General features: G+C 38.8%; 1 protein-coding gene across 12 annotated transcripts in view; it reads left to right on the forward strand.

Moving 5' to 3' along the window:
• Window positions 1–138: 138 nt before the first annotated feature.
• GIGYF2 (GRB10 interacting GYF protein 2) overlaps window positions 139–17,375 on the forward strand; it is a 79,356-nt gene continuing 62,119 nt past the window's right edge. For 5 of the 12 annotated variants that reach the window (XM_035894994.1, XM_035894996.1, XM_035895001.1 and 2 more), the window contains exons 1-4: window positions 139–500; window positions 12,332–12,409; window positions 14,801–14,930; window positions 17,087–17,182. In XM_035894994.1, coding sequence (XP_035750887.1) covers window positions 12,369–12,409; window positions 14,801–14,930; window positions 17,087–17,182 — 267 coding nt within the window. In that variant the 5' untranslated portion in view covers window positions 139–500; window positions 12,332–12,368. Of the gene's footprint in view, window positions 501–827; window positions 849–12,331; window positions 12,410–14,800; window positions 14,931–17,086; window positions 17,183–17,375 lie in introns of those variants that run through there. The other 7 variants (XM_035895000.1, XM_035895005.1, XM_035894998.1 and 4 more) reach the window with 4 other exon arrangements.

Consider the following 17,375-nt stretch of genomic DNA (forward strand, 5'->3'; position numbering starts at 1 on the left):
CGGCGCACCCGGCGGGCCTGCCCTGCGCTCCTGGCGATGGGCTTTTGTAGGGCTTCTTGGGCCTGGCCCCGCTCGGGGATATGGGCCTTGTCCTCTCCATGCGGCTCCTTGGCAGCAGGTCCAGGCAAGGGGAGACGGTGCCTGTCAGGCGACGGCCGGGCGCCCGGGGCTCCTCACGCCCCACGGGGTTGGCAGCTGCGTCCCCGGCGCCGTCTCCCCTCACGCCGACCCTTGTGAACTCGCTCGTCCCCTCCCAGCCCAGTGGGAGCGGGCCTGTGTTCCGGCAGTGCCGCGGGCAGGTGCGCCCTCATTGAAGCCTATGTGTGCCCCTCTCCGAGCACGCCCAGCCCTGTCAGGTTATACAGGCAGAGGAAGGAGGGAGCTCGTCGAGCACTCGAGCCTTTCCCCACGCAGGCAGCAGGGTGTTGGGAGCAGCAATGACCAGCAGTGTTTGACTGGAGAGGCCTTGGCAGGCTGAAGAGAACATCGATCAGGATTGTGTACGTTTGGTATTGATCCAAGACAAGTAGTTTCAGTGTCAACAAAGCAGTCTCCGCTCTTTCAACTCTGTGTAATTGCACTTTGAAGTGGGACAAGTTGTAGGCCAAAAGGAGATGTTGCCAAGTAGTACTTCTGGAATAAAACCTACATTTTCCCTAGTAACCTTCAGCTCAACGTTCTTGGTTTGCTGCTGTAATGCTTTACCTCTCACTGTAATTCTTAAGTGTCTGGTTTTTTGGGTGGGAGGGGAGAGAACTTCTGAATTCTGATAATGTTCTTCTGTCTAACTTCTTGCTGCTCATTCTGTTTTCTTGCTTCAGGAGCTGACTTGGGCAAGTTCCTGGAAAGTACGTGTGAATTTTTTTTCCTTTTCCCATAACTCTGTGGGTTGCTTTTGTTCTTAAGAAACTTTTTAATAAACACAAATTAATTTGCTGTTTTGTGAATAGACCGTTTGGTAGATGCAGTGTGATAATTGGGAACCTTTGTAAACAAAATGGGTTGCAGGTGTCACCAACAAAAGCTTTGTTCTGGTATTTTTGAGCTCTGTTATTGGGTGTTGGCTCTAATAGATAATAAGAGCTTTAGTATTACAAAGTATTGTTATTCTTGCCATTCACTTGAATAGGCATCCTTTGAACAGTTAGCTGATGCTGAGGTAAAAATGTGTGCCCTAATCTGCCCTGGGGGTGTGAACAGAAATACTGGAGTGTCTATTGCCCCTTCTGCACCCCCTTCCCTCCGCAGGCTTGCATAGTTCTACAGGTTAACTCATGTCAGCCGTCGTGTGTCAGTGTTAATTTCTCACTGAATGTGTGATTAAAAAAAAAAAAATAAAGATTCTGTCTAATGGTTAACTGTATTAAAAAGAAGGTAGAGATTTATCCATGGAAGCTGAATGTCACTTCTAGCAAGACTTGCTTTTTATGTTGAGACCCTTTCAATATCTGACAACACTGTGTATAAATACTAGGTTTTCTTCATGATTTTAAGAGCTGCTCAGACTCTCCCAGTCTCTGGATACGTGAACATGCATGGGCATACCTGGTCACTGTATTTATTCTAGGATCTTTCCTGAATGGTTTCTTGAGCCTGTCTTTTAAAGCAAGAGCATGGAATTAAAATACAAAGTAGTCATGTTGCAGCGATGATTTGTTTCACAGGGTGCTTACAAAAATAATTTGATACCACAGTAAAAACTTGGACTCTAGCAGATCCTTTTTTCATTACAGATGTTGATCTTAAGAGGACTGTAAAATATCCCCAGATACTCCTTTTAGTGTTTTTTCTTGTAGTAAGACATACAGTAAATGAAAAATATGATATTTATGCTGATGTAAGCGGGGGGGAAAAATGCTTGTAAATAGAGAGTCGAGGGCTTTACAACTTATTTTTCCCAACTGTTCTACTCCTTGATTGAGGAAAGACTTTGTGTGCAAAAGGGGAGTGCAAAGGAGGTGGTTTTTTTTGTTTTTTTTTTAAGGAATTCAGACCAAGTACTGTTGCATCTGTTCTATGCTTGCTGTCTAAGGCCAATTGTCTAAATGGAGCTCTATCATAAACTGGTGTTTCTTATACCTGAATATAAGAAAAAAATTGGCAGCTCTTCTAAGATCTATAGATACTTAACTTAAAAATGAACTAGATGCCAAGAGTCATGGAACATCTCATTGGGGCAGGTGACTGGCTGAGGAGGTGGTTTGCTACTACATGTCTCTACTGGAAGATCTAAGTATTTAAACATACAAGGGAAACACTGGTTCACAGTAATTGATGAAGATGAGCTAGGTACTTTGACCATGGTCTTTTCCTTCCCTTCTTCCCCCTCCTTTAATGTAGTTCAGGCCTCTAGCTCTTTAGACTTTTTGTTTGTTTGAAATACCAAGAATATGGAATCTGATTCTGCCTACTTTTGTCTGATCTTGTAAGTTCAAGTAACTGTCAAATATATGTTTCTTATTCTTTCAATGAGGTCTTTAAAATTCCTTCTTAGGACTTTTTAAGGTATGATGCTAAATCTTCTCATAGTCTGATTTAGAAAAAAAATTCCTTTTAGTATTTTCTCTTTTTTCCCCAGTGCTTCTGTTCAAAGAGGAGTGGAGATAAGCTATATTTAATTCATGATTATAGTTAGACAGAGCTAAGGGGCAGAGCAATAAAATTTCCGCTCACAAACATAAAAGCATGGGCCTGATCTGCCTTCTCCTTCCTACATAGCTTGCTAGAGATCCATTGGATGCTTTGGTAAGGAGAAACCCATCTCCTCTTTGTTACTGAAGAAGCATTTGTGTTGAAAGGGACTCTGCTTCTTTGTGTGGTTTTCTCATCGATTTATTTTAATTCATTGAGTGACATTTGAAAACCTAGGTGTGTGAAATGCTGCAGGGGGGATGGTATATGCTTTTATGGGAACAAAGTCAGTTTTCAGCCCAGCTTAGCCTCCTCTTTCCTCTCTTACAGTCAACTCCTGAACGCTTTTTGATTGCACAAATGATCTGGCTTGAAAATTGTTATAACTGAGAAAATTTAGCAAGTTTGCTCAAGGTGTATTAAGTTATGGATGGAACTAAGAAGAATTAAGTGCTTTAAATGTTAAGGTCTCTGCAACATTGGCCCTCTTGTGGTTGATGGTAGTATATGTATATATGTGTGTATATATATAAACCCATGTAGTTCATCATAGTGATTACATACATACATTTTTATTCTATACTACCTATCATAATTTTTCATCTTTAGTTCAGATGGTAGTGGGGAATTGTAGCAGACTGAGGTCTTTACATTGCTTTGTTAGTAGCTGAGATTGTCATAGTGTGTTGATTACAAAATGTGCCCACTTTTTTTTTTTTTTTTTTTTTTTTTGCAGAGGGAGGGCTGTCAGTCCATTCTCTGGTGGTTAAACATTCCTTGAATATAGAAACTGTAGCAATGGCTTGAGGTCTGTGTGGGCAACTAGCCTGCCACTGGCCATTGAAATTTTTCTGTCCCTCCTACCTTTTTATTTATTTATTTTTAGTGGCAAGAATGGACAGAATTGTTTTGATGCATCTGAGGTTTTTGGCAAGCATGAAATCAAAGTGTGTGTTTTCAGGAGCAAGCCTCTCCTGTAATCCTTAAAGCTTGTAATTTATAGAAGCTGGATATCTAGACCTCAGGATTGTGGAGAAAAGCAGAAGGGATACTAGGATGTCTGTAGAGGTAGTAGAGTTTATAGGTCAATGAAAAATTTTGATGGACATTTAAAATATTGCCTTATTGGATAATTTACTATTTTTTGATTCCCTCAGCTAATTATTAAAGCTGTGCATTATTATTTTCTATCTTTTTGGCCATATGTCTTGAAAAAAATTAGGCAAATAAGAAAGAAGGATTACTTGATGCCTTCAGCAGTGGCTCTTGTATATATAATTTGCCATTATAAATAGATAAACGAGCTTATGTACAACATGTTAGGAAACTAAACTGGTTAGAAAAATGTTTTTGTATGTTAAATAGCTGTTATTACAGTGAAAGTAATGTGATGCACTGCACTTTGTGAAAGTAATGTTTTGTTACTGGATATTTGGTCCTTTTTATTCAGTAGAGAAATACTTGTTTCAAGTTGTGGTTACCGTGAAATACTTTTTTTTTTTTTTCTTTTTTCTTCCCCCCCCCCCCGACATCAACTTGAAATACTTTGCATTCTGTTGATAGTATTTCATGATAAGGATACTGGTTTGTGTGACTGGGACATTCAGAGGCTATGGATGCCCATGGGTAAATTGGATTGGCTAAAAGCAGATTTGTGGTCTGTGTATGGTAGTGCGTCAGTTCAGGTTGGAAGAAATGGAAGGAAAAGATGCATTTTGTACGTTGTAAAGATTACTTTGGGTGAAGTTTGATGATGAATGGATAGCTGAATGTATATAACTTCAGCCTTAGAATGTTGTGTGTGCAAGGAGTTGGTATGACTGTCAAGTAATAGATGTATAAACTAATTTTTTTTTTTTTTTTAGCCACGTATGGTAGAATCTGAGGATGATTTAGGATGGAAGAGACCAGCCTTTGGTGGTTGTCTGCTCCAGCCTCCTGCTCAAAGCAGGGCTGATGTCAGCGATAGACAGAATAATGTGTGTGACAGAAAGTGAGTGAGGCTGACCATGGAAGTAGCATACAGCTAGGTTTTTAAGTAAAAGCATCTAATAACTTGATTTAATAAATTGGAGGCCCAGTTCAACTACCATTAAAACCAGTGGAAGCTTTTACATTAGGCTTAATTAATGCTGAATCATCTGTATATGTAATTTTGTCTATTTATGTTATACTAGGCTTCAAGAGTACTGAGGCAGAATCAGGATAACATCACAAGTCAGTTTACAAAGATATGGTTCTTAGATCAAAGCAAGCTAATATCTTTAGCAATATTAACATAAAGAGAAGAAAAGTGATAAGCTATTAAAAAGGGTTGTCATTCATACGTAATAACAAGTTACCTTCTGACTTCCTGGTTGATGAACATGCAATCTGATACATATACTAATTCACTCTATTAGGACTTTTTATTAGACGCTTTCTTACTGTTGAATATTTCTTTCCTGAAGTATAGGATGTCTCAGAACTGCATGAGTAGGAAACCTTAAGAAGGGACGGGGGAAGAGAATTTCTATAAAGCCCAAAGAAGCTGCTTATGTAAATGACTTTTAAAAACAAAACCAAAAAACCCCACAACAACCCAGATCTGTTAAGTCAATGAATGTTTTCAGTGAATGTAGTCTGAAGCTTTGTTCTGCCACTTTGAATAGATGTATGGGCTGCGTAATGCGTGTGACGAGTGGGAGAGAGGTGCTGCAGTGTGGGTTTGGTTGCATTCATGTAGTCTGGCTACTGGCCTCACTGAAGAGCAGGTAGGCAGACTCTGCATCCTGATCTGTAACATCTTGTGGAGTGGCACAGGCTAAATATTCACCTACCAGAAAATTTTGGATGTGCAAGGTAGACAGATGTGGAAGTGATTTTCAGCTGGAAAACAAGAGTGCTGGCAGGATTTTGGAACAGTGTTTGGAATGAGAAGTGGTTTGCGTTCCAGCCAGTGGCAGGGCCAAGGGTGTGGTCCCCTGGCTGTGCTTGGAGCTTAATTGCTGCTGTCTGCCTTTGGCTGGAAGCCCTGTAAAGGTGGAGGTCACACTACTTTCTGGTGGAGAAACAGAGAAAAGCTTTCAAGTTTGGTGTTCAGGTGAAGCAAGAAGCGGACAGCTGTCTAAGCTACCTCTAACCACCAAGTTCGCAATAGTAGGTAGGAAAGGAGGAAAATACCTCAAATTGTGATATTTAATGTTCCTTTATATTTCTTGGATTTTGTTAGGTGTGCAGGTCTCCTTAGTCTCTCTTATCCTATCCCAGAAGAGCTTCGGTGCCTGCTTCTTGGGTTTGCCATTCTTGACTGTGGTGCAACATGTTGCAAGCTGCAGCGCTCAATGAAGCTTTAGGTGGATCTGTATGATGTGAGCAGAGGACGCTCACTTTGGTCCTGCCATTTGAGAACCTCATGGACTGTTTTTGACCAGAAACTGCTGAGAGATTGAAACACTTTCTGCAGTAATTTGAGACAGGAAGGTTGTAAGACTTTAGGAGATCTAAAAAGATAACTGTAATAACAGAGGCATAGTTTCTGGTGGAGTGGATGGTTTAGACACTGTTCCTTTAGGAAAAACTTCCTCTTGGCATGTGGCTAGGTACGCATTGAAAAACTCACTGCCTTTATCAGGATAAAGGCTTGGTAAGCCAGAAGGGACTACTGTGACTTGTCTGGCATCTTGGGTAATGTTACTACTGCATTTTTTTTTTTTTCCTGATTAATTTTCTGTTTAAGCTAGAATATACTTTCTAGAAAATAATTTAGACCTGAAAACAACTTACTCTGTTGTTTATCTCTGAATGTCTTGCTTCAGTCCCTTCACTTAATAAACCTGGGTCCTCAGCCTTTTTTACCTGCATGATCACTTACAGACTGAGCAAGATACTTCACTTTTTTTCTCAAAGCTCAATAAATAAGACCTTTGGTGTGTTTTTTTCCCCCCACTGTAAGGCATAGCTGTCATGTTCTATCAATTTTTGAACACCTGATTTATCAGCTTTCTTGCCTTACGGACAACAGAACAGGACACAGTATCCCTGCAGTGATAAAATCCACTCCATGTTTACTCTGTTTCCTTATTTCTGTATTCAGTGTTTTCTGTTAGCTCTTCTAGTCAATATTGTATCATATGTTCCTTTTCAGATGATTAATGTCATAAATTTCAGATTGGTTTCAGGACTGTGTTTTTCCAGAATAGTCTTGCATTTGTTGTATATCACCTCTGTTTTCTTCTTGTGAGTCTTTTGATTGTATGCTTGGCCTTATTAAATACAACCTGCTATACTGGACTGAGTAATTGAATAATTCATAATGGTATTATTGATGATGTGTCATTTCCATTATTTACCATATCCATGTTTGTCATCCTCAGGTTTTAGAAGTTATGTGGGTCAATGTTACAGATTCTGTTGAACTAGAGAATAGCTTCTTACCTTTTACTATGTTTTGCAAATATTTTGCCTTCTGAGATGGGTTGTTGTCGATTCTTTAGAAGGAAAGGTTAAAAGAAAAAATGGGTTGTGATGATTTCAGATTTTTCATGTGGTTCTGAATGATTTTTGTCCTTTTGGCATTCTACTTAATTGATGTGTCCTGTAGAAGTTAAAATTTTTCACCTACTTTCTTGAGCAATGAAATTTCTACTCTTACAAAAGCAGATTTTGATTGAATGTCTTCCATAAATCCATGTTGACTGGCCTTAATTATGTCAGTGTCCTTTAATCAGCATTGTCTGCTTCAGCCAATGATTAATATCAAACAGACTGGTAGTGTAGCCACCTGAGTCATCCTGTTTACCACTGTGCTTAAAAGGTAGCTTGCATACAGTTCTGCATCTTCTTTAATATTTCAAGAATTGGAGAAAATGAGTGTTAATTGTTCAGTCAACCTGTTTGTTTTTTTTAAACACAGTTACTGGCACTGAAATTAGCTAGCTCTAGTAGCTGCCTGTGGAATGTTTTCTTGCTTGTGGAAGGTGAAGTTTTTGACTGTCTTGATGTAATGTTACTGTTGCATAGTGGAGCACTGCTGTTAAATTCCTGTTCCAAGTTTATTTAAGGAGAGCCCAGTTTCTTGCACATAAATCTGCTCGTGTTAGATTTCCGTTGTGTTCTTTGGTTCGCAAGATTTTCAGCCAATTTCTAGGTTAGAAAAGCTGTTTCAAACCTACAGTAGCAGCAGAACTACCTTGAAAGGAAAGGATACTTTTCTTCTTAAACATCTCTGATAAAACAGTAGACTATTTAAATACAAAATAGCTGTGTATAAGAAGGATCAGTGGTATATCTTTTTTCCCCCAAGGTTTAGGTTTCCAAAGTTAATAAAAAATCCAAGCAGCAGCCCCCAAACTCTAAATTGCAGTGGCAGTCCAAATCTTTAATTTTTTTGTCTGTAGGAAAGGTTGGGTGGGCAAACCTGAATGCAGTCATTACCTAGACTCGGCTTTGGATGCTAAGAATCATTTTATCCAAAACAGCAAAACATCTTGGTGGGACAGATTGCCATGTGGTACAAGCCAACAGAATTCTGTAATGGAAATGTAGGACTTCAACATTGCCTGAAAATCTTAACTTCTGTGCCCATGAGTAAGGGACAAACCTTAAAATGGCAATTTAGCGTAAATCCTGAGGTTGAGCAAAGTCTGGAAAACATGGCAGTTTAGATCTTTCCAAGTCTCTGAAAAACAGCTTTTTGTCTAGGTATTTATTAGATAGCTGTGCATTTTAAAAGAGCAGAGCTTGTGGCCAAAATGTGCCACGGTAATTGTAGACCTTCCTTAGTTTTTTTTTTTTTTCAACTGAAACATCTTCTTATGCATTTTAACACACATATCTAGCCAGTAGAATCAAGTTTCAACTTGTGTCTGAAGCAGATGTTTCTGAGAGCTTTAATAGATTTGTCAGGTACTCAATAATGAGCTTGAAAAATAATTTAAAAAACCGTGAGCTTGGTAAAACAACCATTGTATCTAAAGCAAACCAATGAAATGAGTGTTGCTGATAGGAACTTCTGTACCTATAATATTACCTGTTAATTGTGAGTGACAGCCACTTAAAAGGCTTAATGTTATTTGATTACATTTTGTCTCTGCTCAGAGCATGGACTTCTGACTTGCAGAGTACTGAGCTGCTGACAAAACAGAAAGGATGTTTTTTACTTTGCCAGTCCCCAGGCTGATAGTGGGGTTGATGTGATTTCGTCTCTTTTCAGTCCTGCATGCTGATAGCTGGTTGGTGGCTGCGGTACCACCCCAGGAAAATGGAGTCCCAGTTTCGGTTTATGAAGCAATTCCATTTTTCCCCAGATGCGCAGGAAAACTGCAACTATCTGTAAGGTTGCACTGGCACCTTGATCAAGGGTTGACCTGATTTGAAGAAAACGTTGGAGAAAAGGTTCCCCTTTGAAGGAATGGTGGGAAGTCCTCGGGTAGCGTTCTTGCCCAAGCAGTGGTGGTAACTGGACATTATCAAAATATGGCCTCAGTTTCTTGCTTCAACTTGAGGCTGTTCCTGTGTGCTCTTTGCCCATATAAAATCTGTGGCCGTGCAGATTCCTCAATCAATAGCCATTAATTAGTAGAAAACCTTGATTTACAAAACTCTAGCAGTTCAGAAAGGGGCTTTTCCCTCATGAAATTATATTGAGGAGAAGTGTTAGGTACATATTATCTCTGTGATTTGCCATCCTTGATTGATAAGGAGGCAGCATAGATAAAAAAAGACCAAAATTAACTTTTTAATAATTAATATTGAAGTTTAGAGCCTAAGAAAGTTATCTAGATAATAAAGATCTGATAAATTCATGCCTTTTCCTTGGCCAAAATAGTTAAATTTATGACCTGATCAGTCATTCCCTTTTCTTAATTCCTCACCCTTTTTCTTGCTCCACCCTGACTCTTTCCTCTCACAATTTGAGTGCTGCGTAGTCCACCCCAACTTGCCTTTCCAGTTAGTACAGCGTCTCCTGCACACCGACTGCGTGTGTTGTGCAGTCCCTGTCAGAGGTTCCTCCCCGGTTTGCCTTCCATGCTCTCACCTTTTGGCTGCTGCTTTGTGAACCGGCAGAAGCAGCCTGTGGCTTTGGCTTTCCCTATCTTGTCTGCTCTGGCGTGGCTAAGTGTATTCTTCTTGTGCGCTTGCTGTCTTAGCTCTCCTGACTCTATTTTTTTTCCTGTTCTTCTGCCCCCCTCCTCCCAAATCATTACCTGTTTCCAGAGTGCCTCCTTTCCAAAGGTGTTTTCTCAGCTTTGCCTGTAATTTCTTTTTAATGTATGTTTAATTTCTGGGTAAGGTTGCTTATTAAAGTAAATTCACCTGTTACATCTACTCAACTCATCTGCAGATCTGGTTTTTATTCTAGGTTTTTTTTTTTTTCCCCCTGTTCAGCTACAATGTCATCCACTTACAGGTGTCTCACTTTCAATTCAAAATTCATACAGTAAGAACTTCTAAGGAGGAAGTAACTTATCTGAATGCAACACAAAAGAGGAAGCCAGCAAACAGTTCCCAAAACAAAGTGTAGTGGCCAAAATGAGGGACAAGGAAAGCCATTTTGCAGCTCAGTGGGATGGGATTAGCAGGCTTTCAGTATGCTTGTGTGTGCTAAAGTGCTTAGGGGTCCAGTAGAGAAAAATGACACACTATCCTCAATTTTTGGGAAGGAAACCCACAGGCTGAAGAGGGTGGGGCCCAGTGGGTCGAAAACTAGTAAACAGCTAACCGGCTTTTAGTGCTTTAGCCTTGTATCTGATGCTTTTCAGCTGTTTTCATTGCAGTTTAATGTTCAGTGCCAGCCTTTTTGGTACTAAACTGGCTTTTGTGTTAAGAGCTAAAGATCCCGGGTTCCCTGGTGATCCACATGGATTGATCTGAAAGCTTCCCCCGCCTCCCCCAGCTGAAGGATTATAGGCATTGCAGGAAAGGAAGGGACAGCCATCCAATTAAGGCTACTAGGAGTTGTTAGAGACTTGTATCTGCCAAAGTGTGCTTGATGGTTTGCTTGAATTGCTCCACAATATTTTTGTGGCTGCTGTATGTCGTCTTTAGGTACCTAACCTTGTATTTTAATTTGAAGAATAATGAATGGATATCCTGTGAATTTTCTAATGAGCTGTTGGCTGCTTCAAAAAGGCAACCCAAATCAGACCAAAATCATCTTAAACTAGGCCTGTAAGAATAGCTGGATATTTTTGTATTAGCTTTTGGTGCATGTAGTGGGGATAATACCATTTCATTATATAGGGTTATTGGGCGGGGGGGGGTGTGTGTGTGTGTGGAGGAAGGGAAGATTTGTATATAAATTATATTGTGTATGGGAAAAAGTTAATATGGCATGTAGTAAAAATACATGAACCAAGCATTGGGGGTAGGTTTAGGCTGCAGGGAGTTTTAAAACTATTTGTAATCTTATGCCTAAAAGATGCTCAAGCAGTTTTAGCATGGTTTTTTTTGGCATTTTCTAGCTTTCAGGCTGTTGATTTTTTTTTTTTTAGCTTTAATATCATTACTTCAGTACCGTATATATAAGAAAAAAGTTTCCTTTTTTAGCTTTGTCTTTTTATTTTCTTTAGTAACTGATGTCCTTTCCACTTCTATCGCCCCATGTTTTGTTTCTCTTTTCCATCACCTTTTCACACAAAATATAGACAAATTTATGAAGCTCCTTATTTACGCCTTGGGTCTATTGAGGAACAGAGGTCTGATATGGCAAAGCTCCCTCCCTGTCATCGGTCTTCATGGGTTCTTGAAGTCTAATAAACCAGTTTGGGCTTTGGCTACAGTGTATTTGATTTTAAAAAATCAAACCCCCTTCCTCTGCAGGTTTGACTTTGCCATCACTGGAAGGAAAGAGGAGCTATATTTATATTTTCTTACTGTAAAAGACACTTCCCCAGAACTGCCTGGGCTGGACTTGGCTCTGATAGAGAAAACTTAATGGCTTTCCCTTAGTCTTGTTCTTTCCCTCCAGTATGGCTCTATCTGCTGTTGTCCATACAGTCTTGATATATAAGGACTTGACCTGACCTTTGTTAGTGTCTGCAGGACCTTAGCTAATAGGAATGAAAGCAGCTGAAGTCTTTAAGTTGTGTTGGAATGAGAGAAATACTGTCATCTGCCTACAGATTTAGGAGGACGTCACATCATGAGATGTACTCAATGTTTAGAAGGCTTATTTTTCAAGAGTGAGCAGTGGAAATTTCTTGAATACTCCACCACTCAACTGGCAAATCTTTCTTGCTGTAATTCTAGTGGGTTTTTTATCCTCTTGTAATTGTCAGGAAGCTGCAATTCTGTTAATTAAGCATTACTGTTCCTACAGAAGAGGATTATGTGTCAAATTCTCTTGTGTTTGGTTGTCTTGCAGTAATCACTGATTTGAAAAGGGATTGTTTGTATGAATTGTTTCTTCAGACACGCTGATCCAGTATCCTGTTTGAGCTGTTAAAAGAGGAATTTAGGGAAGAGATCTTGATGCAGTTACTCCTATATTAGTAAATTAATCTGTGTTGGAGAGCTGAAATGGATTCCTTAAAAAAAAAAAACCAAAAACAAACACGTCAATTTTTTTCACTTCTTTGCGTGACAAGGTCTGCTTTTGTATTGTGAAGAAATTTATGAAGGACTGTTATAATCCAGTTAACTTTGAAAATTGAAATTAATCCAGTTAATTTTGAATTTGAAAATTAATGTTTTCATAGTAAACATTTTTATTTTTCAGGTTCACGCTTTTTAAAAGAGGAATAGAACAGGAAAAAATGGCAGCAGAAACTCAGACACTTAACTTTGGGCCTGAATGGTGAGTTTTTTCTGTTTTGTGTGACTGCAGAACCTTGTCTAAAATTTAAAAAAAAGTTAGGAATTTCTGTCCTTTGGGACTGAACTGATTATAAGATTGAGTGGGATACAATGTCTTCTGCTGTTCCATACTGCTTCACCTCAGTCCCTAGCCTGTGACTGAAAGCAGTATTATAAAATTAGTCTTCACTTCGTAAATTAGCATTGTCTATGAAATGAGTTGGGTTTTCTGTCGTGGTAATGCATAGCATTCACATTGCTACCAAGTATCTGAAGGAGTGATAATATCCATGATCTCAGAGGTATATACAAAATAAGTGAAGACGACTGACTTGATTGGTCTTTCCATGTGATACATGTTAATAAGGAAGTTCTTACACTCTCCTGACTGGATTTACATCTATAGCTCAAGTGTCAGGAAAAACAAGCTATTGTGTTAAAGGGAATCCATGATGTTGTATAATCTTGTCAGCTGTTAGTTTTCCAGCTTCTCTGACATGCTTTGCCCTGGCTTTTGCAGAAGAGTAATTGCACAGGTGTGATTATTGTTCAGTATTTATTCCAATTTCTTTCTAAAGTGTTAGTGACTGCAATTATAAATGAGAATTCTGGATGGTGTGGTTTCTGAAGAGTGATGTGATCCTTAAGTGTGTAAATGGGAGTGTGGAGTGGTTATAGGGAAGATAATTGCTGCATAGCGTGTGGTAAGACTGTTACGGGAATAATGTATTCACTTCTGCTGACACATTTTTATACACAATGTACAAAAATTGGAGAGGATTCAACAAAGACGACAGACCTGATTTGTGGCCTGGAAAACAATGAGAGAGCTCGGTCTATTTTGTAGATTGAAAGAAGGTTAAAGAATGACTTTATCACTATCTATAAATATACCCACCAGGCAGATATCTTATGCTGGAGTGCTCTTCAGTGTAAGAGACAGACATGATTAGATTCATTGATGGATGGAAGCCAAAGTTATATTAAAAAAAGAGAAGGGGGAAGGCAATGCTAAAAAAAGCACATATTTTAACAGTAACTTGATTGCTGTGTCATAGTGAGGGGACTTAAGTCTCCATTTAGTTTAAAAACCAGATTAGATTATGTATGAAAGTATATATTATACTTCAGTGAGTTACTAGATTTTTACAGGAACAATGGAATGAAATTCCAAGATTTATAACTGTTCTTTTGGGTTGCAGCATAGTCATGTCTGTCATGTATGCTGTTGTATCACTTAATAGTGAAGCTCTGTCACGTTTGATCTGGATTGGAGTTGAATGTTTCACTCAGCCATCTAATCCTTTGAATAATGCCCCCCTCCCTCCCCCCCCCTGCATTTTTTGTTTGGAAGTGGTATGTAAAGCAATTGCCACTGGGTGGCACCAAACTAAAAAAATAAAATAAACATTTGACTTGCAAATTACTTTTTCCTTTCTGTTTAAAGAACAATAAAACAAATCGAAGCATGCTTCAATAATTAGGTGAAAGGTAATCTCTGAATCAATGTTTTAGTTTAGAGCACTTTCCAAGGATTTTGTGATTGAGAAGAGCTTTCACTGTTTTACTTGTCCAAGATGCACATCAAGGAGATGGTAGAATAGTCTGGGTTTTGTTTCTTGACACACATCCTCTTGTAAAACATTCTCAAACTTAAAAATACAGGATATTTGGGTAGCTGAGGAAATGATTGTATAGAAAGAGACTAATCCACATGCAGAGTGGGAATAACATCATACAACTGTAAGATGTTATCTGCAAGAAGTTTAGTAGCTTACCTGTGTAGGATGGGACCAAATTTAATAGTATATTTGTTACCGTAAGTTAGATTACTGCTTGAAACGTCTCTGGAGTAAAGTGTGGCTATATTTTGTACATCCTTTTTATTGAGACACTAAGCTAAGTGATGTATGCACTCAAATATGCAAAAATGTTTGTTAAACATTGCAAAATATCTACCACTATATCTACTATATATATAGCCTGTCTATATCACAATACCTACTACTGTATTGTCATTGATACATTTGGAAGATTACAACTGAATTTTGTGCAGCCAATGTAAATAGCTTACTCAAGGCTTTAGAGGTGTAGCTAGCCTGCTATATAGTCAAATAAGAGTTCTTCAGGGGATAAGTTGAATTCCTTGATGTGCTTGTGGGAATTTTTTTTCCTCTCTCCTGCCTATGGGAAAAATGAGGGAAGCTCTTTCACTCTTCATGTTGAAACACTAAATTTTAGAGTTTTGAAGTTAGACTGTTAATGTCTTTCCTTTCAGTACTGGATTTATTTCATTTGTGTCAAATCTCTAAATGTGCCGAGGGATAATAGCATAGGTGTGAAGACACATTCTCCTCAATTCAGTTTTCATTGCTTTTCTGCTTTGTTTTAGGCTGCGAGCTTTGTCTAGTGGCGGGAGTGTGACATCCCCTCCTCTGTCTCCGGCTTTGCCAAAGTACAAACTAGCAGACTATCGCTATGGGAGAGAAGAAATGTTGGCACTTTTTCTAAAGGATAATAAGGTGAGCAGGAAGAGGAAGATGACCTGATGTGTATGCTCCTAATAACTGTCTTGTGATTAGGAATAGTTATTTGTATTTTGTCATTATGGGCAAAGGAATTGTGTATCCCTTGGCAAAGAACTGAAGAGGTCTGATTGTGGGTTTTTTGTGTGTGTGTGCTTATTTGATCCTACTCTTTACTGCATTCATTATGTTTGATTCTTTTTGCCACTTTAGGGGCAACTTTCTGTACCTCCGAGAACAAAAAAACCGTGACTGCCATGTTCAGTCCTGCTGCCACAGATGACTGAGGGTTAAAGTCTCCTTGCAGCTGTGCAGATTTGCTTGCCTCAGTAGGATTTTATTTAACAGAGTGTAAAGTAGTTATTTGATTCCGTTTGCTTGCAGTTTGCTTTAGCAGGTAACCAGCCCAATGAGAGCAGTCCTTAAGTAGTTCACTTCTCTGGGAGTCAGGACGCAAGTACAATCTAGCACCTGTAATAAGAGCATTGTAGAAAGTCAAGAACTTCCCTCTAGTTTAATTTCAAACAAAGGTTCTTAGTGATGCAAAAGGCACATTTCAAAAAGCGTTTCAGGCAAATGATTCATACATTCTGCATTTGTAAGCATCAGGTTTTTCTGTAGATGGTGACAGAGGTTGGTTTATTGTTGCAGCAGGCACATAGTGACCTGGAAGTCTAAATCCCTCCAATAGTCTTACCCTCGAGTCAGGGAGGGACTGCAAGAAGTCATGTCAGGTTGTGCCTTTAGCTTTGCATATAGATGTGCACACATACCCCCACATTCTTACCCTACCATGGCCGTGCTAACATTTTCATACAGTGCTGGAAGCCCTGTGTTTGCTTATACACGGATTCAAGGGTGTTGAATGTCAAAGATTTTTCTAAAGCTGTTAAGTGTGTTACAGCTTAAAGCCATGCTTTAACATGCAGAATTATCCTACTCTACTTTGAGAAGCTGTGATTTAAACCTTGGCGTTATGCTTGAATAAGTCAGCTTGGCAGAGATCATAATTTTTTGCAATTTGTCTGTGTTATATCAGCTGATCCTAAGACCTCTATGGTTGCAACTGATTCAGAACAACCTATTAATACCATGTGTTACAGGAAGCTCTCTGATGGTTATGAATGGTCCAAGAGAATACTTTTTCCCTGTGTATTTGCCAGAAGGGCATTATTATTAGACTATGTCTTGCTTCTGGTATACATGTGTTTCCACGGGTTGAGTAATTCTAGGTATTGAGGCTGAGAGGACTCTTGACACTGTTTCTAACTGCTAGTTGCTATGTTTTTAAGCTGTACTTTATACCTTAGTCCTTTTTCACTGTGTCATTTTCAATCTTTGCTGGCTGAAGATTAGGAGAAGTTGCATCAAGATACTCTGACTGAAAGCAGGAAGACTTCTGCTAGGGTATACCCAAATGGGAAAAAAACCCAAAACCTTAGCTTGCTTTGCTTCAATTAAAATTGGGAGAAGTCTTTAGTATTATGAACTAGATATTTTTGAAACAGTTCTCTGTTGGCATAATTAGAGCTCACTTGGCTGCAATTGCAGCTTCTTGTCCACATGCTCAAGGCCACATCCGCTGATGGAGTTTCCATCTGATGATGGACTGATTAAAAATTAGTGTTAACATTTATTTTGATTTAAATCATCAATGTTCTCTACTTAAATCCATGCCTATAATTTCACTTTACCTTTTTTTTACTCTTTGGTTGTAAATTGGAAATGCTGACTTTAAATCAAATACAACCTTTGTGCTATATATGGTAGTTTTGTTAATATATAAATAAAAATCTGGCTATAAAAGTGCATTGAAGTTAAAGCAATACTTCTTTAATTTACCAGATGAAATCTCACTTGGTTCAGATTTGAGCTGCAGTGGTGTGGAAGTTTGAATTCTGATGTGTATGATCTTGATACTTTACATATTATAGTTGTGGGTGGTGGATGCTTTGGATGTTTTGTCTGTAAGAATTTTTATTTGGGGTGTTTGTGTGTGTAAATTTGCAGTGGAGTTACACCCACCCCCAGTAAATGTTATTGGAAGTGCTGGTGTACCGGGTAGATGGAGGCAGAGTTGGCAGGATAAAAATCTTTGTAAATCAAAGCGTGTGGCATGCAGTATATTTGTGTGCTATTTTCCCCTCGTACAGATACCTTCAGACCTTCTGGATAAGGAGTTTCTGCCTATTTTACAAGAGGAGCCCCTGCCACCACTGGCACTTGTACCTTTTACAGAAGAAGAACAGGTTTGTATCCTTTTTTTCCTCAAATAAAATAAAACAATGTTTAGATTGTCATTAGTGTAAAGGCAAAATAAAGAGTATGCCTCCATTCAGAAACATAAAATTTGAGATTGGTAGATTTCAGGGAAAGAAATTATGAAAGCGTGCTGTGTTACCATAAAGTTTAAATTCCATTCGTGATCAATTATTATCCTAA

The sequence above is a fragment of the Egretta garzetta genome, unplaced genomic scaffold, assembly GCF_000687185.1.
Source record: "Egretta garzetta isolate BGI_Z169 unplaced genomic scaffold, ASM68718v1 scaffold775, whole genome shotgun sequence".
In the NCBI taxonomy this organism is placed as follows: domain Eukaryota; kingdom Metazoa; phylum Chordata; class Aves; order Pelecaniformes; family Ardeidae; genus Egretta; species Egretta garzetta.